At 60.9% G+C, this 22,142-nt stretch overlaps 1 protein-coding gene across 6 annotated transcripts in view; it reads right to left on the bottom strand.

Annotated features, from left to right (window-relative positions):
* Positions 1-22,142, bottom strand: part of NPNT (nephronectin) — a 44,596-nt gene that overhangs the window by 16,689 nt on the left and 5,765 nt on the right. For 2 of the 6 annotated variants that reach the window (XM_055142324.1, XM_055142326.1), the window contains exons 3-4: positions 14,504-14,554; positions 4,475-4,567 (exon numbers count right to left, since the gene is read on the bottom strand). In XM_055142324.1, coding sequence (XP_054998299.1) covers positions 4,475-4,567; positions 14,504-14,554 — 144 coding nt within the window. Of the gene's footprint in view, positions 1-2,321; positions 2,412-4,474; positions 4,568-14,503; positions 14,555-22,142 lie in introns of all 6 variants that reach the window. The other 4 variants (XM_055142325.1, XM_055142327.1, XM_055142322.1 and 1 more) reach the window with 3 other exon arrangements.

Raw genomic sequence — 22,142 nt, 5'->3', positions numbered from 1 at the left:
CGCCATCCTCTCTCCGTCTCTCCTCAACTCTCCCTCACTGCCCCCTGCCCAGCCAGGGGCACCAGGAACAGGGTCACGTTTCTACATACATTCCCCCGCCCCCCAGAGCAGGCATTTTCAGATTGCAGTGCCAACATCGTCTTATCTCTCTCCTCTGTTCACCGGAGTCAAAGCTTCCTCGCAGGAGGAGACACGGGGACGCCCTCCCGCTCCTCTCTGCCCCGTCCCTGGGTGTCACCGCAGTGAGCAGACTCGCCCCCCACAGCTGGGCACTGCCCGGCACCTTCCCGCCGGGTTCTGGGACAGCGTGCCCAAGGCCATGCCCTCGGGCACTGTCCCAACGGGCGCTCGCCAAGTGAAACTAGCGGGTCCGACCACGCGATCGGGCCAGGTGCTGGGCAGTAATGCCGGGAAGTGACCCTGCAGGAAATGCTGGGAAGTGACCCTGCAGGGCTGGCGGTCGTGGAGGTCGAGGCACAGGGAAGGTCACTGGGAATGAAAGAGCTCTCCACGGCAGGAAATCACCGCGGAATACGGGGCGCGAGAACCTGGGCAAAGGGGAGTGTCTCTTGACTGGATTCCTAAGCGCCCACACACGTGGGCCTGCACCCCACGGCGGGCGACCTGGAGTGGCTCTTCCTGGGCCTCCCCAGCACGAGACCCTGAGTCGTGCTCCCGGCCTAGCGACTCACGCAGAAAGGAAGGAGGGGGCTCCACAGCGGCCGAGACCACTGGCCTCAGGGCTGGGGGTCTACAGGAATGCCCATAACTCTGACACTGACCTAGCGCGGCCTTCAAAGTCCTGTGGACTGACCTAATTGCTCTGGCACTGCAGAAACTCCAGAAGGACTTTCAACATACAGCTCCTGTCATGGCCCCCGGAATGACCTAAGCACGCGGGTGCTCCCCTGAACTGCATGTTGTCAAATCAGAACAAGACCCCAGGAAAGGACTCCTGAGTGTTTAAGAGTCCTAAGGCCAATTTCTCTCTCCGATGGCGCGTCAGGAGACGAGAGCCCGGGGCAGCCTGGCTTGTGCGTGTGCGCCCTGGGTCCTAAAACAGACCCTGACGGTGTGGTCACTTCGGCTCAGAGCCCTGGCTAGGACACACGCACTCTCGCCGCACGGGCACCAGTCAGGCGTAGCTGGGAGCAGCGGGCGGGTCCGGAGCACTGCGGGGAGCAGAGAGGAGCCGGACCGGAACCAAAGGAGAAGCCGCAGAGCGTGAGGACCGCGCTGAGGACAGAGCCAGGCTTGCATGGACATGCAAACACAGAGCAGCAGCCGAGAGGCCTGACGGGAGGGAGTGAAACGGGCCAGCGGGCTCGCTCCTTCTGCTCGGGGGGTGGGGGTGGGGGGCGGAGCCCACAGGTCATTCCCGAGACACCAACCTGCTAGACCCAGACATCTCAGTGCTCAGACCCAGGGGTGCTGGGGGCCACCGGGGCTACGTCCACTGACACTGGGTGCTGGGGACTGAACACACGTGCTCCAGCCTCCGGACCCTCAGCCCGGGCCCACCCGACGGACTCTTCAGGAAAACAACCTTCGCTTCCTCTGACACACGCGACCGTCTGCTCCCCGTGAGGCACAACCTTTGCAGGGGCCCTGGGGCCGACACCCCCACCCCAGGCCTCTCGGGACGTCGGAGGCTGACGGGGCACCGGCTCAACAGCCGTGACTCCAACTCTGACCTGCAGGGACGCTGACGCCCACCCCCGGCCACAGCGGAGAGAGGCAGAGACGCTCTCGGCGTCCCGGGACTGCAGGCCGGTCACTCGCAGAAACAATCCCGAGGCGAGCAGTGCTCGGGGCAGGTCCTGGCACCCTCTGAGCTTGCACAACAGGTCCTGGCACAGGCTCCAGCCACGGGCTTGGGCAGAGGGCGCTGGGCTCCCCCGCGGCTCTGACCCGCAGGGACGGTCCCTCTCGGGCTGGTCCCGAGTGCCCGCCTTCGAGCCGTACAGGCAGGCGCCCAGAGCAGAGGGCCCGTGTCCAGCCTGCTTCCAGGGGCGCTGGACTCTCCACCCAGAGACTCGGTCGCTCCCAGCTCTGCCTTGCTCAGCCCCCTCGGCCCCAGTGCTCTGGGAGAGCGGCGACTTAGCCAAGGCGGCGGAGAGGAGGAAGGCGCCGCCGTCCCGGGGAGAGAAAGCGAAGCGGCAGGGGGCTGCGGAGACGTGATTCTGCAGCAGCGCGAGTGGGCCGGGTGGGCAGGGAGGTGGCGCCAGCCCTGCCCGCAGCAGCCGGAGGCGCGGCCGCGTGCCTGCAGCAAGCCGTGCGGGGCAGGGTGCGGGCAAGGCCGCCTGCGGGCGCACGCTCACCCCTCGCCGGTGCACTGGTGGCCTGGAGGTCCGGGGGCCGGTAAGGAGGCTGCTCGCGGGCGTGGTCAAGAGTTGGGAACAAGCGCGCGTCTTCACCCGGGAGGAAGGCGACACGGATCAGCTCGGGCCCGGGCCAGCGCAGCCCCAGCCGTCTCCGAGAGGCCAAACGGCGCCGGGAGTCGGGGGCGCCCGGCCACACGCCTCAGAGCCCGGGCCCCCTTCCTGCTGGCTCTTCTCTGCGATGTCTCTGAGCCGCATCGTCCTGACACTCAGCCACTCAGTCCCCACACGTGCGCATGCACGCTCACACGCACACACACACACGTACACACATGCACACACACGCGCACACGCACACACACATGCGCACACGCACACACGCACACACACGCACACACATGCACACACACGCACACACACGCGTGCGCGCACACATGCACACACACGCACACACATACGCGCACAAACACGCACGCACACACGCACACACGCACGCACACACATGCGCGCACAAACACGCACGCACACACGCACGCACACACGCACGCACACGCGCACACACACACACACAGCCCTAACCACCAACTGTCTCCATTCAACTGAGCAACGGCGAGCAAGGAGACTCACTTTTTTAGAAGTACAATTTTAGCCACTGGCAGGAGAGTAAACCAATCCTCCCTGTTGGGGGTAGGGGGTCCTTCACGGTGGGGGGGGGCCCTGGCCCCGCCCCTTGGGTGCCTGACGCCCCAGAAACAGTAAAGCTCCTGCAGTGTGTTTCCTCCCCCACTCATGTCCATCCTGGGATCAGAACCCGGCACCGCAACCCCGAGGAGCCGGCAGAGCAGTGACCAGAGCCCCGCCCACTCTCCTTCCAGGGTCCTGGACCGCAAGTGATACTTGGGGCTGGGGCCGAGTGCGGGTGACCGCAGCCTCGGAGCACAGGACGGGAGTGGCCGCAGGGGCAGCCGCCGTAAGGGGGACCTGGACGGGCAGAGGCCGCAGACCAGAGTCACACGGGCAGCGACTCCCCGTGTCACGACGCTTCCGCCCCCCCAGGAAGGGAATCCCGCCTCTGCGGTGTCCGAGAGCTGTTCAGAGACGCCCTCGGGTCCCACCCGAGCCCCACGGCTGGCCCTGCCCCCAGGAGTCCCCCTGGGATTCGCCCCCGAGAGAGGCAAGTCTGAGCCGGGGGCTGGGCCGGCCGACGTGGCTCAGGGCTTCTCCGGGAGCCGGCCCAGCCCCCGGCACGGTCTACAGGCCCCGGAGCACCGGGAGCGAGCCATCCCTGGGCAGCAGAGCCCGGGGCAGCCGCTGAGCGCCACCGGGGAGGCCCAGAGGCCGAGGCCAAACGAAAAGGAGCCGCGCGTCTGTCCCGTCCTGGGACCTCCCCTGCCTTCCTCTGCTCCCTTCCCTTCCCGAGGGTCGGACTCTGCCCAGCAAATCTGGTGAACCTGAGCAGAACACCCCGCGCCCCGCAAAGGAGCCGCAAAGGGAGAAGGCCGCTTCCTCTTCACTGACTCCTCACCAGCCAGTCGGCACCGGGGCCCGAGCACAGGGCACAGCCGGGCGGCCGGGGGGACTGGACATTCGCTTTCCCTTACTTGCACCTCCGAGCCGGGCCCGGGGGTCTGAAGCCTCGGCGAGTGATCCAACCCAGCCGAGCAGGATGCACACACACTGCTCCCCCGGCAGTGCTCAGAGGAGCGGAGTGGGGCAGCCTCTGCAGGCAGGCGCGTGCTCCAGCCCTCGGAGACCCCCCCAGCCCCCTCCCAGGGTCATTAGCAACTGGGTGCAGTGAAGGGGGACTCGCTAGGCTGACCCCGTCCTGGTGTCACTCACTGCTGGCGGGAAGGAGGGGACGGAACCGACCTGTGAGGGGACCCTCCCTCCCGGCGGGCACCAGGACTAGGCTCCGCCCTCGCTCCGGCCGCTGACCGGGCCTCCCAGCTAGCCCGAGGATCACGGGCCAGTCCGGGCCACCATCCCCGAACCGCGGGGACGATGCTGAGGGAACAGCGGGGGGACTGACAGGTTTCACGGTTCCTGTCTCATCTTCCACACGGGAAGGGAGTGGACAGGGAGTGGACAGGGAGTGGACAGGGAGTGGACAGGGAGTGGACAGGGCGTCACGCGAGGGGCCCGGGGCTTCCTACCTTGACTGCAGGTCTTGCCGGCATATCCGGGGTGGCACTTGCACTTGTTGGGGCCCACGCAGTCGCCGTGCTTGCACGGGGGGTGGCACACCGCTGCGGAGAGAGGGCACGGCGTCACCCGCGGCTCTGCCAGGGCCGGGGCGGGCAGCAAGACGGAGGGTTTACAAGCGAGTGGCAGGCAGAGACGAGTGCCGCGGCGGAGAGCAGCGTGTGGACGACATGGACGCACGTGTGTGCGCGTGTGTGCGCGTGTGTGCGGTGTGGGTGCGTGTGCACACAGGCCTGTCACCGGGCAGTGGAAAACGTACTGCAGCCGAGGGCAAAAGTCACCTGGCCAGAAAGGGAGGTGGGAGAGGCAAGGCGGAGCCGAGCGGAGCGTGGAGGCAGGTCCCGGGTTCGCCCACGAGGCCGAGCTCACCCACACGTGCTCCCCGCAGGGGTGGGATGCGATGGGCTCCGGTCACCCGCCCGTGGGCAGACACGCTACTGGACTAGACACAACACTGGAAACGGTTCCACATCGGGCTCGGCACGAACACCCGGCGTTTGGGAGGCAGCCGGGAGAGTCCTTCGCCGGGACCCTTCGACGGCCCCATACAGCGGCGGGGAAACTGACTACACCAGCCGTCCTGCCTGCCCCGACACCGTCTCGGGTCCCCTCCGAGACCCTGTCCTGCCGAGATCCCGAGGGCACTGGGCCTGCTCCCCCAACCCGGGCGCCCCGGCTGGGGTCTGTCTCCCGGGGGGGCAGCGGCTGTGGCGGGGGGGAGGGGGGCTCCTGGCTTAACCCCGGCAGCCCTCAGGCAGCCAAGCTGAGCAGGGCCCACCCTGGCCACCGCACGCTGGGGACAGCTCCCTCTCTCCTCCCTCTGGGGGGGGTGCGCCGGGGGCTGGGGTCAGGACGTCGCACACACGGGGCAAGTAACGTCCCACAGCCGAGTCCCACCCTGGCCCGAAGGGCTCGTGGTCAGGAGGGGAGAATAACCGGCTCCTGCTGGCGGCGACGCTCCCCCCTAAGGCCAGGGGGCACACAGAGCTGGGGGACAGGCGCCCACCAGCCACCCCTCAGAGAGCCAGGAGCTAGGGGACAGAGGGGACCAGCGTCTCCAGAGCAAGGGTGACCCAACAGACCGCCTAGGAGGGGGACACACGAGTCCCCATGCAAGAGGCCGGTGACGAGAGAGACGGTCACAGGGGAGAGAGGTGGGGGGACCCCCCCCCACTTCCAGACCCTGTGTCTACAGGAAGCGGAACTTTCTGGAAGTTTCTGGAACTGCCTCGGCTGCCCGAGAGTGCCTGGCGATCAAGCCTTGCAGGACGCCCAGGCTTGCCTTGAGCCGAGAGAGAGGATGCACCGTGTCCAGCGACGGTGACCAGGGGCGCGGACGCCTCTCGGAGACCTGAGGGAACGGTCCGAGTGCCCCCTCCCCACCCCGGGTCCCCTGAGCCCCCCCGGCTCCATGCCCTGGGACCCGGCTCCGTATCACTGGGTTTCTGCCCAGACTCGGCTCAAGGCACCCGGGGCTCACCAGCCAGCCCTCGGGCACACTGGGCACGGGCAGGGGTGAGGGGAGACGGGGGCGTCGGGCGCGGGGAGACCCCAGACCAGCAGGCACATCCCGCGGCCCCCCGGCCACACAGCCCACAGGGCCTGAGCCGCACGACCCGCGCCCCCCTCACCCTCAGGCCCACCGACCCGGGTTTGATCTCTGCCACCACTTCTGGGCCCCTAAGCCCACCAGGAATGAGCCTGAGCACAGAGCCAAGAGTAAGCCTCGAGCACCCAAGAGATGTTCTGTCAGTCCTAACCATGGTGTGACACCCGGGCGGCCTCTGCAGCCCCACGGCCCAACAGCCAGGATCTCAGAAAAGGACCCGTCTAAGGGCGTCTCTGTCGGCAAGGGACAGCGCCCCCCCCCCCCCACACACAGGAAACTGGACGGTCTCAGGAACGAGGGGGGAGGGAGGGAGAGAGAGAGAAAGGGAGTGAGAGAGAGAGGAAGAGGAGGAGGAGAGGGAGAGGAAGAGAGAGAGAGAGGGAGAGAGAGAGGGAGAGAGGGAAAGAGAGAGGGAAAGAAGAGGGAGAGAAGGAGAGAGAGGGAGAGGGAGAGAGAAAGGAAGAGAGAGAGGGAAAGAAGGAGGGAGGGAGGGAGGGAGGGAGGGAGGGAGGGAGGAAGACAGAGAGGGAAAGAAGGAGGGAGGGGAGAACCGTTTACCATTTAGAAGTCAGTCTCCGAGGCTGCCCAGGAGACCCTAAGCCGCCCCGGCTGCCCGCCTGTGACCCCTGACCCCGGCCAGCTTTCCGGGAACAAAGGCGTTTATTGTCCCTAGTCTCTCCCCAGCCAAGCGCACATTCCCAGGGCCTGTTAATGTTTCCTCCGGGCCTCGGGGTCAGTGTTTCCGATGGGTCTCCAGGCCAGCGGCTGGGGAAGCCCCGGCCGGCTCTCGGCCAACGGTCACTCGGGGGGCTGGGAGTCCAGCCGCCAAGGGAGCCGGCCACCCGCTGCTCCGGCGGGAAAGCCTGTCAGCAAGCGCTGCCCGGTGCAGCGGGTGGCTTAGGGCAGTCTGCACCCGCCCCCCCCCAGAAAGCGATGGCTGGGCAGGGCACCTCCGGGGAGGGGGGCTGGCCCAGGGGAGGTGGGCACCGCCAGCCCGGAGCGGGAGGCGCCCACGAGAGCGGCAGGGGAGGGCGAGGCGTGTGGCTCCCAGCACCCACCCCGCACTGCAAACCCGGAGTAAACCAGCAGCATTTCAAAGTGCAGGGAAGCAGAAGGCGGGGGTTGGGGCTTGTGGGTTTTTGTTTTTTTTTAGTGGGGAATGAGCACCCACAGGTACGGCCCCAGAACCTAAACAAAAAATGGGGGAAGCTCGGTCAGGGGGAGGGAGTTCAAAGGGCTGCGATGCTCTGCATGTGCTCTACATGTGCTTCGCATGTGCTCTGCATGTGCTTCGCATGTGCCGTGCCTGGTGTGGCCCTGGCAGCACACGCTGGCCTGGAGCACAGGTGGGCCCAGAAAGAGACAGAGACAGTGTGGCTGGTGGAGTGGTGTGAGCTGGTGAGGCAGGACAGGGGCCGGGCGATAGCACAGCGGGGAGGGCGCTTGCCTTGCACGCAGCCAACCCGGGTTCGATTCCCAGCATCCCATAGGGTCTCCTGAGCACCGCCAGGAGTAATTCCTGAGTGCAGAGCCAGGAGTAACCCCTGAGCATCGCCGGGTGTGACCCAAAAAGCAAAAATAAAAGGGGGGTACACTGGTAAGCTCCCCCTTCTAGTGGCCTGGAGTGTGGACGTGACCACCAAGCCGCAGTGACCAGTTCGGGAACCGCCCCGAGGGTGGGGAATGGCCGCCCCTCTTGACGCCAATTGGGCTCCCGGGACGCGGGATTCCTGACTGACCCTCCGAGCAGGAGGCCGCGGGGCCTGAACTCGTGTGTTTACTCCCACGGCAGCACCTGCCCTCCTGGGGCTACAGCACGGGGGGGGGGGGGGCGAGGGTGTCCGGGAAGGGGAGCAAGAGCCCCATTCACCTGCGGGCTGCAACGCTCAGGCTTAGAAGGCCTTTCGAACCGCATTCTGCTGGCTTTTTAGTTTTATCTTTTGCTTTTTGGGTCACAGCCGGCCATGCTCAGGGGTCAGTCCTGGCTCTGCACTCAGGAATCACTCCTGGCGGTGCTCGGGGGACCCTATGGGATGCTGGGGATTGAACCCGAGTTGTCCGCGTGCAAGGCAAACGCCCTCCCCGCTGTGCTACCGCTCCAGCCTCAAGAATCTCACTTGGGGACCCAGCAATGTGCATGACCAGCACTGCAGCCCCCACCCCGGCAGCCCCGCCCCCGGCGTGCCCCAGCACCGTCAGGCTGAGTTACCCCCAGGCGCGGCCCCAGCACCGTCAGGCTGAGTTACCCCCCGGCATGGCCCAGCACTGTCAGGCTGAGTTACCCCCCGGCATGGCCCAGCACCGTCAGGCTGAGTTACCCCCAGGCACGGCCCCAGCACCTGTCGAGCAGCTCACAGGAGACTGGGCGGAAACTGTCTGTGGTGAGCAGGCTGACCGGAGAAGGTAGCCTCGCTCGCTGGCCCTTTGAGGGGGCAGGGACAGGCCCCCTGACCACATCTGATGGCCACCGACAGAGCTGACCTCACCGTCGGCGAGTGGCTGGGAGAGGGCCAGGCCAGGGTGCCAAATTTCAGCCCAAATGGGCAAAACACGCTCCAAATTCTTCAGCATTCCTAGGGCTTAATCTCCCGAGTGCCCTGAAAATAACCTCCTGGCGTTATTTTAACTCAAAAGCGAACAAGCCCGGACTGGCCAGGCAAACAGCGTTCGGACGTCACGTGTGAGCCCCGTCCAGCCGCGAGGTCCCCCCACCGCCCCCTCCTGCCTTTTTCCTGCCCCCCCATCAGGCCTGCAGGACACAGTGGTCAAACGCCGACAGGTGAGTGGCCCCGAGACTGCGGTGCCGTGGCCGTTTCTGCACGTGACTCCCAAGACCCTTTGTCCTCCGAGGTAGCGGCCCAGGGACCGGCCACGCGACGGCCGAGTGCCGGCGTCATCTGCAACTTCCCCCAGCTCGGCCCCCGCAGGTCATGGGAGGACGGGGGCTGGGGGTGAGGGACCCCTCTTCCGAAGCCCAGCTCTCGGGCCAGGACTATAGCCGCCCCGGCCCTGGACCCAGGGCCAAGAGCCTGGAGCCGCCCCTCGGCTCAGGATGCAGCGGGAACGTGTGCAGCCGGCCCAGGTCTGCGGCAGGTCACGGCCTGGGAAGAGTCACCGTCAAACAGCAAAGCTAGTGACGACCACCCCCTGCCTCCCGAGCACGGGGCGGGGGGAGAGGAGGGAGGGGACGGACGCAGGCCCCGACCCAGCTGCTGCCTGAGACTCGCCCGCCCCGCAGGAGGGTCCCGACCCCACCCGCTGGGTCCGCTCGTGTTCCCAAGAAGACTGGGACGTGGGTGCTCGTGAGGGGACGGCGGTGGCCGAGGAGCCCAGCAGAGAGGACCAGGAAGGACGGCAGGAGAGGACCGACGTCATCCTTCCGGGGAGGCAGAGCTGCAGACAGGGACGCACAGTCTGTCATTCGGAGCCGTTAAGCCGGTCCCGCCCGAGGGTCTGAACAGAGAATAATCTCCTTATCTGTTGCTACATGTTCAGGCCTGGATCTGAACCCACAGCCTGGGAGTTTCATCCCGAGTGTGCAGACATCTATGGGGGGCGGGGGTGGGGGCGGGGCGGGGGGGCCTGTTTGGTTTGGTTTTGCGCTCACTGTTTATTTCGTGTGGCTTCTGACTTTTAGCAGCAGCATAAGCTTACTGTGCACGACAGTGAGATAGAAGTCAACCGGTCGATCCGTAATCCAGAGCAGTGGAAACTACAAGCACCTCGGGGCTAACCCAGCCTCCCCAGAGCCGACAGAAACTGATTCTGTTCAATTCAGACAAATTTCTCTATTACCTCTTGCATCGTGATTTTAATTTCTGGAAATAGCCCAAAGAAAAGGAACTCCGGCTTCTTCTACATCTTTCTATCCAAAACCAACTTGTATTTATAACCAAGAACTGTCCCTTCCCACTTAAAAATAAAACAAAGCCAAAATTCTCTGGGGGCCTGAAAGAGCACTTGGCAGGAGGAGCAGCTGCCCGGCACGTGGAAGGCCCAGGATGGACCCCTGGAATCACATGGTTCCCCCAAGCGCCCCTGGAGTGACCCCCCCAAGCACTGAGTTGGGAGGATCTCCTTTTGGGGAGGTTTGAGTCTAAAAAAGGAAAGGAAAAGGAAAAAAAAGAAGGAAAGAAAAACAGAGGTGGGGGAGGGGTCGGAGAGGTGGGGGAGGGGACATAGAGGTGGGGGAGGGGACAGAGAGGTGGGGGAGGGGGAGCATGTGATCATTTCCATTTACGTGGAATTCCAACTTTTCTGATTCCACTGTGATAGAGTGGAATTTAAATTGGTGCCCAAACAGGGCCTTACGAATACAGAACGGTACAACTTTTTTGGAAGTACAAGTGGGTTCTATTTTCCAAAGTTGGAACGCCAGGGATGAGAACTCCTTGCCTCTGTCCCTGACGCTGCGTCACAGTCTGATCCCATCAGGGGACGCCGGGCAGAGAGCTGGCAGGAGGGGCTCACACTGCCAAACCTGGGGTGACCAGAACCCCAAGGTGAGGAGAGAAACCAGTAAAACTGGACGGGGGGGGCGGGCGTGGGGGATTCCACAGGTAAGAAACCAGCAATCCTCTTCGCAAGAGTATCAGAGAACATGCGGGCCAACGCTTCAGCAGGTTGGAAGCTAATCACACTCAGACACGGAGAAACAAATCAAACACTTGGAACTGAAACAACTCAGTGTTGAGCAACGAGTGGGTCAGGAAGGACAGCAAGGAAGAGAACCACGTCTCAGCAGGCCAAGAGAGAGGAGAATACCCAGACCGTCCCACTTCCTGCCCGCAGAGCACTGGGCACAGGGGAGTGGCTGAAAGGTGCCTTTCCGTGGGCAGCGGGGGCAGGCGATGGACGGGCGGGGGGGGGGGGGGCTTCCAGCAAACAAGGGTTCAGCCTGACTCTGGAGCGGAGAGAGCTCAGACACTCAGATGGCCGAACATTCTCCCAAGCCAGTGACCTGAACTCCCCCAAATGTCACGTCAAGAAGTAAAAAATAAAAAGAAAGAGAAGTGGTAGGCTGTTTCAAATTACAGAGACCAAAATAGAATGTCCACTGAAACAGTCTGACCCTTGGATGGGTCGGGATCAAGAAAACAAAACGAAAATTAAAAAAAAAAAAACTGGAACAATCAGTCCTGGGATATTGGGCGAATTCAAGTATGGACTGTGTATTCTCCAGAACTACTGGATCTGTGAAATTTATTTTGCGTTATTTGTTGACCATTTTCCCTGAGGTACCAGGATTTACGATGCCGTTATCATACTTTCACACCCCATCCACACATGCAGCATTCTAACACACACCTGTGACCAGAGTTCTATAAAATTTCTCTTTTTTGGAGGGGGGCGCGGGCAGAGGGCCCAGACCCAGCAGTGGTGCTAAGGGCTGACTCCTGGCTCTGTGCTCAGGAATCACTCCTGGCGGGCTCAGAGGGCCCGAAGGGGTGCCGGGGATCAAACCCTGGTTGGCCGTGTGCAAGGCAGTGCCCTAACCACTGTACTATCTCTCCGGCCCCACATTTCTTAAGCGTGATTCTGATACGGGGTGTGCAGGGAAACGTCTCTGTCCTAAAAAGATGAATGCTGAAGGGCCTCTGCCTTAGGTGTGATGACGTCCCCGAGTTATTTCGGCCCCAGGCAGGCGCGGGGGAGGACGGGCTGAGAAGGTAAATGTCAGCCACAGGACTCGGGGCCGGGCGAGTGGCTCAGGGCTCGGGCGAGGCCCCGCACTGGGTTCCCAGAACTGCCCTAGAAGTGGAGACGAAAAGTCCAAAGCTGCTTTCTGCTCCTACGCAGCAATGTCTGTGGGTGCGAGACCTTTCCTGGCACAGAGAGTGGGGGAATTTCAGAGTGCAGCAGGATGACCCGCAGCTGGACGGACTCAGCCGGACCTGGCCCAGCCGACGAGGGGTTCTCGAGAGGGGGTAAGCGCAGCCGCTGGCTGGGGTCTGGCTCGTAGTGAGGGCGGGGGGGGGGGGAGGCCCAGAGGGGCTGCTGAGTGTCCAGCTAACTCCGCTCCAACCTGGAGGTCAGAGGAGCAGCCCGAGGCCAGCAGCAGACTTCCTGGGACACACGATGGGCAAAAACCCAAATAAAGTGCTCAGAAGAGTACCCAGCTCCTAGCACGGGCGGGGCAGGACCAAGAGGATGGGAAGGAGGAAGAGGAAGATCAGACAAAGAGCCAGGGCTCGGGCAGGGGGCTGGGAGGGCCGGGAGACCCCTCAGAGCAGGAAGCGGACGCCCCTCTGGGCAGGGACTCTGCGGGCTGCCCACTTGCCCTCACTGCCCCCTGCCGGGGCTGCACAGGGCTGTCCGCTCGCCCCGCCCTCGAGACGCCTCAGCTCGGACCCTCCGCGTTTTGCCCCAGGCCAGAAGGCTGCTTGCGTGGGAAGGCGAGTGAAGGCTCCCGGCCCCCGATCTCTCCCCAGGCGCCCGGCCCTGCTCCGGGCACCGTGCCCTGCCAGGGCGAGCCCAGCCGCGAGCGGGGAGATGAGTGCCAGGCCTGGCCCCTGCCCGGGCCTGCTCGCACCCGCGGCCCTCAGCACTGCCAGCCGGGGAAAGGGACCCAGGAAACGCTTCTGGAACCTCCCTAAGTGAGCCCCGGGGCAACGCAGAGCCGACGCCTCCCCGAGGGGCCACGCCAGCCGCTGCCCCCTGCGGCCACAACAGCCCCGCCCGCACTCAGCTCCGTGAAGCCGGGCCAGGTACCCCTGAGCGCCTGCAGTTACTGACCGGCGGAGAGTGAGGGGGGTGGGATCCGGCCCAGGCGGCTCAGAGCCTTGGAAGCACCTTCCTGGACCCCCGGGGGGCTGCAGTGGCCTTTAGTCCATCAACGGAACCACCGAGAGCAGGAAGAGACGGGAGACTCTTCCCTGAACAGCTTCCTCCAGCCCAAACCGTTTCCCACCTCGGATACCTGAAGGCTCCAGTCCCCCAACACCCTCCCACTCGACGGTCCCCGATTCAGCGTCTGCATCTTCCCCAGAACCAGCGGGGACCGGCCAGGGAGGCGTCCGACAACGGCCGGCTAACTTCCTCCTACACGCACGGGAGAAGCGGGTCCCTGGGACACGGCCACCCTGGGTGATGCTGGTGACCCTGTCCCGGGCCTCCCTCCACCCCTGGAGGCCTGCCAGGGACACAGAGAGGCACGGGGAGGACCAGGGGAGAGACACAGGCAGCCGCCAAGGAGAGACTCCAGCAGCAGCAGGGAGCAGGACAGACGTCCCCACTCCAGCCCATCACGCCCCAGTAGGCCCGGTCAGCCCCAGGCTTTGAAAGCCTGTTTCACGAGGGTGGGCGGGCGGAGACCCCGTAAGTACCGCCCATGTGCGTGAAGGGCAAAGGCCCAGCAGGAAGCGCTCCACGGGGTAACTGTGCCGGGGCCAGCACCGACCTGGCAAAGGGAGGGAGGGCAAGACCGAGAAGCCAGAGCTCAGAGACTCGCAGGAGCAGGCCCTGCCCCCGTCTCTGCTGGGGGGCGCCCACGTGCCCCTCTCAGCGGCCCGGCTCCTACCTGGCCGAGCTACCCTCCCTCTGCTCAAAACTAACATGCACACACTCTCGGCCTTAAAAATCTCCCCGATGGGAGAAATTCCTGAAGTTCTAATGCGACTGATTTTGTTCCCGAAGGTTTTATTTGTTTAAGAGCCTCTTTGAAAAGCATTTTCTGTGACATGTGACACTATCTTTCAACAAGCAGCTTCGTGGACTTGGTCTTCTTGGCACGAGGTCTGTTAAACAGAATTTCACATATTTCACCAAGATTTTCCACTGAAGTGTCAGGAAAGTGATTTGTGAAGTGACATTGTTCACTTTCCAAAGACACTCAACCAGGAAGTGTCTGTGTAACCAAAACAATAGCGTGCAGACTTGCTAGAATAACATCTTATTTTTTTAATACGATGAGATACTTCTTACCTGAGCATTTCCCATGGAGAATTAATGAATATGAGACTTAATTCTCTCAGATTAATGACAGGCTGATGTTAGTAATTTCATTTGGTGGGCTTTGGTTGGTTTTTTGTTTTTATTTTTTTTTGCTTCTTTAATATTGAAAATATAAATTGTTCTTCAGGTTAGAATGGAGGTCAATTTATTAGATTCACAAAACAGGAGAAAGGAATTATAAACTGGAAGGGAAAGGTTCGATGTAATCATTGAAATAGCATTAACTTATTTAGTATAATTATGAGCAGAATGAACACAAATCAGGGGAATAGAGTTTCCCCCCAAAGAGCAAGTCAGAGACACCAGAGACATAACCATGTTAGATTTTGTCAATAGCTCTGTCAAGTTACTGCTTAGAAGTTATGCCTTTCAGGACATGTATTAGCCAAAATTATTTCAAGAAACGTGTTTATCTAACCTTGGAGCTGGCACCTTATCCTGGCTATTCTTTGCCTTAAGACGTAGAAAGCTGCAAAACAAATGTCCAAAAAAAGAAATTCCAGATCTTTTCTCTGTAAGGAGGCTGGGCTTGGGTATTTATCAACTTGTTACATTCCGGGAGACTCACACAGAGCCAACTCTCAGTGCTTTTCTGAAACAACAACAACAACAAAGAAGAACCTAGGACATGTTTAAAATAGTAATACTTCAGTCACCATTTCGTCATGACAAAACATTTCGTAACAAAAATATTAACCAATAATTGAAGTTGTGCTATTCTTTCATAGTCCAAATTCCAAACGGAAATATTGCAGACCTTTTTGGGACACGGTTACCTTCCAGTCCAATTTTTTCATTTTTCAGAATAGTAAGATTTGGTTCCAAGAGACAGTATCCTTTTATTTAGAGGAGTGTTGGATAAAATATCTGAAAAAAAAAAATCAAAACTTTCGGTCACTGTGTCGCCGGGCGGATAGCTGGTGCCGACAGCCTCACTTACCTCTCCCGCAGCCCTGTGCCTGTCAGCCCGCCATCGGACGTGAGTGCAGGGACGCGTCCCTCCCTTCCACTGAGGTTGTCGGTAGCCGCAGGACTGCGGGAAGGCTCCGAGGACTCACTTGAAGACACATGATCACGCGGTTTAAGCAAAGTGCCCAGCAGCCCCGAGGAAAAGCTCGTGGTGCCAGGCCACAGGGGAGGGGCGTCGTCCAGCGTCCTCCGGGCTGGGCTCTGCGTCCTGGAGGCTGAGTCTCGCACCCTCGCCCTCCGCACGCGCGCCGCCGTGTGCCGTGTCCTCGGAGTGCAGTGACATCTTCTTTCAGGTCACTCTCAGAAGGAAACTGTCCATGCTCGCGGTTCTAGGGCGCCGGGCCTGCCTTCTCGCAGGAGCTCAGATGCCCCCGGCCCCCGAGAGCCCGTGTTTGCACACGCTCTGCCGCCCACTCGGTGGCGCTTCTATGGGTGCACGGGGACTCACCGCCTCCCGACGTGGACACATCGGTTAAGACAGGTGGGACTCTAGCGGGTGAGGCCTGAGCGAGATGCAGGAGACACAGCGTTAACTGCAAATCAGAGTCCGGATCAGATATGCAGGGAAAGGTACGTGACCGGTCACGTCTGAAGGGAAACCATATAAAAGGATACTGTTTCTTTAGCAGTCCGCAATGGCCAAATTGGAATCATCAACTTTACCAATAAGGATCGACAGAAGAACTCAAAGGCAAACAGCTCAATAAAGAATAGCAAACATCATTATTTTCTCACTAGTTACATTAGCATCAAGCAGCTAAACAGTTGTGAAGTTTACTTTCATCTACTAATATCCTAAAGTTGGTTCACGTTTCTCCTACTTAACATAAATCAATCTGACATATCGACTTTGCAATTGTCATGGTAGCAATATAAATACCCATGAAAAAGCCTCCCAGAAAAATTTTTTTTAAATATGTTAGCCAGGGGCTGGAGCGATAGCACAGCTGGGAGGGCATTTGCCTTGCACTCGGCTGACCCAGATTCAATTCCCAGCATCCCATGTGGTCCCCTGAGCACTGCCAGGAGTAATTCCGGAGTGCAGAGCCAGGAGTAACCCCTGTGCATCGCTGGGTGTGACCCAAAAAGCAAAAATAAATAAATAAATAAATAAATAAATGTTAGCCAACCTCCTATATTTAAAATTTCAAAAATACAGAAAAGTGAACATTAAGGCAAGGCTACTGCCTGGAGATTCCTGCCGAGAAGCCCCTGGGCGTTTCCAGAGGCACTCGGCACCACAGGGTTCGTGCACGTCGCCAGGCATGAATGTCCACAGGCATTGTTTTGTCGTTTACTTTGTACCGGGAGAAGCACTAAAGTAGAGTTCATTATTGGCCATAGCCTAGCGGAGTCCTTCAGCCTCCCTGGATACTCTCCCCACGGCACGGGAAGGTGGGCAGCAGATACAGACTGTCCCGCCCAGCCCCGGGTCAGCCGCTGGCCGCTGCAGCCCTCTCTCCGGCCAGCTGCCCGCGACCACTGCTCGGTTCATCGGATGGGTATCGAATGGCGAGGGGACAGTGTGTGCGGGGGACAGCCCGGCCCGGGTTCAATCCCCAGCGCTACACAGGGCCCCCAAACACCTCCAAGAGTGACCGCTGAGCACAGAGCCAGGAGTAAGCCCTGGGCACACCTGATGCGACCCCGAATCCAAAGCTGTCCCAAGCGCTGCGAGATCTGCTGCTTCCCAGGAAACGGTCACTCCTCCCTGCTCCCGCCCCTGCTGGACACCAGCGAGGGACTCGGGATGAGGTCTGGGCTGGACAGCGTAGGAGAGTGAGGGACACGGGGACAGGAGGGCCGGGGGCCACCGGGCGCCCCCAGGCGTGCTCTGGTTCTCTGGAGAGGAAGCAAGGGCCAGGAGAGACCCCCAGGGAAGCCACGAGGGCGCAGGGCGGGGGACGGCAACACTGCCTCCTCATGCGTGACCGTCCCGGGGACGCGTATGACAGAGGCAGCCGGGACGTCCCGACACACCCTGATCTCTGGCGAGGGCGGCAGCTCTCAGCAGCTCTCCACACTGCAGCCCCCGCTCCTCTCTCCCACCCTGTTCTCCTGGAAACCTCTTGGCGGAAAACCGGCGCTTTCATACAGCTACACCCAGATAGCAGGTCCTGACGAGCACTGTGCGGGAGAGTCAGGGTGAGCCCAGCACCCAGCCCAGCCTTTCACGAAAGGGAAAAGGAGAGCATCCCCCCGACACAGGGCAAGGACACAGGACAAGCAAACCCACACAGCATTTCTTCCGACGGCGACACTGGAGTTCCCCGATTTGTTTCAAAAAGCAGCTTCTGCTTCAGGAAAAGCAGAGATCAGAGGGTCGTAACTCTCGGCCACCCGCAAACACCAGGACTCAACGAACCTTCGGATTCATTCGTTATTTTAACACTCACTGCAGAAGGCGGGGAGTGGGTGGAGTGGCAGAGCACCTGGGGCTGGTCCCTGCACCGCCTGCCCCCGCCCCCACCCCCACTGCCGCGAGCAGCCCCCTGTAAAACAAAACAACACAAAACTCAACTCAAGGGACCAAGGACTCGGAAACCACCATTTTCTACATGAAACACCACGAAACACATCGTCAGAAAACTTGGGGCCGTTTCTCCGGTAGAGATCACCAGCACAGTAAATACACACGAGACAGAAGTCAGTGCTGAGCATCCGGGCTCTGGAGAAACCCCAACTGCACAGGGTGCGAACTGCATTTCCCCGGAAGCGATCGGTGGCTGTGCTGTTTGCTGGCGTGCAGATACCTGGCGGGTGACTACCAGGCAGCTACAAGGCGCTGAGTAAGTACCAAAAGCTTCCGGAAAGGCATTCGGGGTCGCTTCTGTTGGGATCCCCAGGGTCAGCAAAATCAGCCATGGCACCTCTCGCTGCACAGTGCTCTCTCCTGGAAACCGAGCCTGAGAACTCTGACTGTGAAAATCAGGCTAAAGGTACTTGGAAAATCACACTGCCAAAACCAAGCATAGATCCAGAAACTTCCAATAGCTTCTCTCTCCGTGCACAAATCTTAATTGCGATGACATACTTCTCCCAACATTCCAGAAGGGGTCAATGAAGCCCACGAAGGTGACCCTGAGTTCGTCACCTGGTGTCGGGGGTGTGGATGGAGACGCTGTATCGGCAAGCACAGGATGCTGAGCAGGGGAGGGGCCCTTTAAGACCCGGGCAGGCTCGTAATTACCCGCAGGCCAAATCGTGGATTCTGGTGGGTTCTCCCTTGTCATCTAGAACCTACCAAGGCCGTCTCAGCTCTGAGTTAGGTGATGGCACAAAATACCACAAATAGGGAAGGAAAAAACCCCAGTCTCGTCCCCCACGTCAGCTGCTATTTTCTGAAGCGAAGAAATCAATTTGATGATTTTTTTTTTCTTTTCTCCCCTCTATCAGGTGTAGAAACAAGAGAATCAGAAGCGGAGGGAAGAAAGGAGGGAGGGGGAGGGAGGGAGGGGGAGGGAGGGCAGCAGAGGAAAACTCTCCTTGCTGCTTCCTGTCTTATCTGTCTTTTTGACTCAGGCGTGCACTTATTATTATTATTTTTAATGAGACTAGTGGAGCACTGGGGAAGGATGGAAAGAAGTGAAAGATAACGCCCTAGAGCTCACGCTTCAGAACGCATTCTGGCGTGAAATTTAATATTTCCTACAAACCCTTTCACTGGAACTGGTGTGGCCCCAAACCTGACTTTGCTGTCGAATTTCTACACACTCTGCACAGTGTCGGGCGGGGCGGGCCCGGGGCCAGGCGGCCACCAGAGGCGAGTGCGTCCCAGGACGCTCCTGAAGGAATGCGTGCGTGTGTGCTGTATGGGCTGAAGAAATGTGTGCCTGTGTGCACACACGTGCTGCATGTACTGAAAGAATGTGGGCATGCATGAGTTGCATGTACTGGAGGAACGCGAGCACGTGTGTGCACATGTGTGTTATGCTGACAAAGGGGCTCTACCCCACAGACAGCTGGCGGGCAGGGACCAACCTCGCCCACTTCCTGCAGGGCTGAGAGGAGACGGGAACCTCGGGCTGAAGGACCCTGGGTGGCTTTGGGGAGGGGGAGGGGGTATGCTGGCAGGTGGGGCCGAGGAGGGCGGGGCTGCGGCTCGGCCTCTCCCCCTGCCCTGCAGATGCCCTGCGCCTCTGCCCGGCTCTCCCGCATCCACCCCACGCTGCCAGGCTCTCTCCCAAGTGGCTTATTTTAGAACCGTGTGTGTTCGCTCGCGATTAGCATCAGCATCACTGCCCGCCCCGGAGAGGCGGTTAATTATAAACCAGGGGAGCGCCCGGCCGGAATCCTGGGAGTGCGGAGCAGGCAGCAGGCTCGGCGGACACCGGGGAGCCCCTGAGACGTGGTGGACAGGCCGCCCCTGTGGGGGGGGGACTCGGGCAGGACGCCCAGCCGGGGACTCTGAGCCCAGGTCTGGCTGGGCCGGGGGGGGCTGGGAGAAATGTTAAAAATAAGGGGAAAGTGAAACATGCCAAAATGAGGTGGGAGAGGGGAGAGAGGATGAGATCACCATGCTGGCCCCCCCTCCCCACGTCCCCCCCAGGGCAATGCAGAGGGCCAGGCCGCCCCCCCCAACACACACACCTACAGGCTACAGAGGCTTCACTGGACCCAAACGCCTCCCAGAGGGATTCCACACACGAGGAGCTCCAGGCGACTGACCGGGCAGTTTAGAGACAGCTCAGGAGGGCCAGAGCGAGAGAGGGAACCCGGGCTAAGGCGCTTGTTTGCAGGTGCCAGGCTGGGTCCACCCCGCCCCGCCACACCCTGCACACAGTGACCCCCCCAGAGCCAGGAGTAACCCCCAGGAACCACCGGATGTGGCCCAGAAACCAACACCAGAGCAAAAGTTAAAACAGCACATTTTATGTGTCTGACCACTATTAAAACATGAAAAAAAATTTTTTTCATCGTTTCACCATTTCTCTGGCCGACAATTCCGTTATTTAAAAACCATGCTCAGAACTCACGCATCAATTTTCCAAACTGGACTTTATGTGATCGAAACAAAAATGAAGTCAAACAGAAACCTTGGTGGCCTGGAACGTGGGAATCAACTTTCCCAGCTGCAACTCTAGAGAGCCAGACCACGTACTGCTAATAAAAATCCCTTATCTTAATGGAAAAATCTCCGATCTTATAGCTGCCCCCACAGCCTACACACCTGATCTGAAAACTCATTACAAAAAAAAACACAAAAGCCGTCTAAGACTCAGTAACTCTGCAGAGGCACCGTCAGCGTGGGTCTGTCTCGCCCGGGCCGGCCGCTGGCCTTCCGACCGCAGGGACAGGCCAGGGGCGGAGCGGGAGCAGGGAAGGGCACACACGCATTTCCCAGAGCGCAGCGACAACAGAAAACTTCCCGGGCTGCAGGGCCTGGGCGAGAGCGAGTGGGGGTGAGGTGCGGGCTCGGGACGGGCGCTGGGGAGCCGGCAGCCCCCGAGAGCCCTTTGCTTGGCCTCAGCTCCCCGCGGGGAGAGGACACGGCTGTCCGGAAGGGGGAGGCCCCGGGCCTTGGCAGGCAGGGCTGGGGCAGGAGGGGCGGGACCCAGGACCGAGTCTCCCCTGCCCAAACACCGCTTTCGAGACGCCCCAGCGGGGCGGGGGACGCCTGTGGAGAAGGTCAAACTTCTTCAGAGGCGGTTTCGGTTTGGACTCTGCATTCCAGGACCACTTCAGGTGCCCCGAGTACCCGCTGTTCCGAAACAGCCTCTCACGGGAGCCTCGGCCGCGCAGCCTGGGACGGAAACGCCGCACAGGGCCCAGGGCCCGGGAGAGCCGCGGCCCTGCACAGTGCCCGCCGTGGGGGGTGGTCCTCCTGCCTGGCCCCTCCCCCGTGCTCAGGGCCACCAGCACGGCCACGCCCGGGGTCAGTCGTGGCACCTGACGTGAACGGGCTGGTACAGAGCAGCGACGCGGCGGAGACCAGCACCTGCCACGTGGGACCTTCCCTCGGCCCCGGGCTCAGGGCGTCTCCGGGAGCAGGCGGGGAGCAGGCGCCGGCCACGTGCCCAGCACCCCGCAGAGGAGGTGAAATGTGGAGCGGCAGCGTCCTGTGCAGCAGGGCAACGCGCTCTGCTTGGCCGTGTCCTTTGAAAGCGCGAACTGCTTCTCTGTGGCACTTGACGACCAACGTCCCTGCGCGGGGCAGACCCAGCTGGGCGCGCAGGGGGCAACCAGGGCCGGTGGTGGTGACCAGCCAGGGCGGGAGCAGGCGGGCTCGGGGTTAACGCCAGCTGCGGGGCCTTCCCGCCCCCAGAGGACACCAGGGCACCCGCCTTTGGCTCGGGCGCCAGGAAACGTGGTGGAGACCCAGCCCGAGCCCGTCATTTCCTTCCAGAGCCCACAGCGCGCTCGCGGCGCCAAGAACCCGCAGGCCGGAGAGCTGGGCTGAGCCGGCCCTCGGCGTGTCAGCAGAGCCGTCCCCGGGGCCCACACGGCCTGGGGAAGGAAGCAAAGGCAGCCGCCCGCCACAGGAGACCCCTCGGGAAGGAGGAGCACTAGACGGCGAAGGAGGGACCCCACAGGGCCAGCGCACGGCCAGGCTGCACGCCGTGTCCCACACACCAGCACTGCGGGCGCAGAATTGTTCCCAGGGCGCACACAGCTTTCGTGAAAAATGAGAAACTTATTTGGGAAATGAGAGAGAGAGGAGAGAAAGAGAGGAGAGAGAAGAGAGAGGAGACAAAGAGAGGAAAGAGAGAAGAGACAGAAGAGAAAGGAAAAAGGAGAGAGAGAAGAGAGAAGAGACGGGGAGAGAGTGAAAGAGAGGAGAGGAGAGAGGAGAGAGAGAAAAGAGGAAGGAAAGGGAGATAGGGGAGAGAGAGAGGGGGAGAGAGCGGGGGAAAGAGCCGGGAGAGAAAGAGGGAGAGAGAGATAGGGAGAGAGAAATAGAGAGGAAGAGAGAGAGGGAGAGAAAGTGAGGGACGGAGAGAGAAGAGAGAGAGAGGGAGGAAGGGAGAGAGAGGGAGGGAGGGAGAGAGAGGGAGGAAGGGAGAGAGAGGGAGGGAGGGAGAGAGAGGGAGAGAGAGAAAGAGAGGGAGAGAGAGGGAGAGAGAAATAGAGAGGAAGAGAGAGAGGGA

This window comes from Sorex araneus, chromosome 6 (assembly GCF_027595985.1).
Source record: "Sorex araneus isolate mSorAra2 chromosome 6, mSorAra2.pri, whole genome shotgun sequence".
NCBI lineage: Eukaryota > Metazoa > Chordata > Mammalia > Eulipotyphla > Soricidae > Sorex > Sorex araneus.
This window is presented reverse-complemented; position numbering and strand designations above follow the sequence as displayed.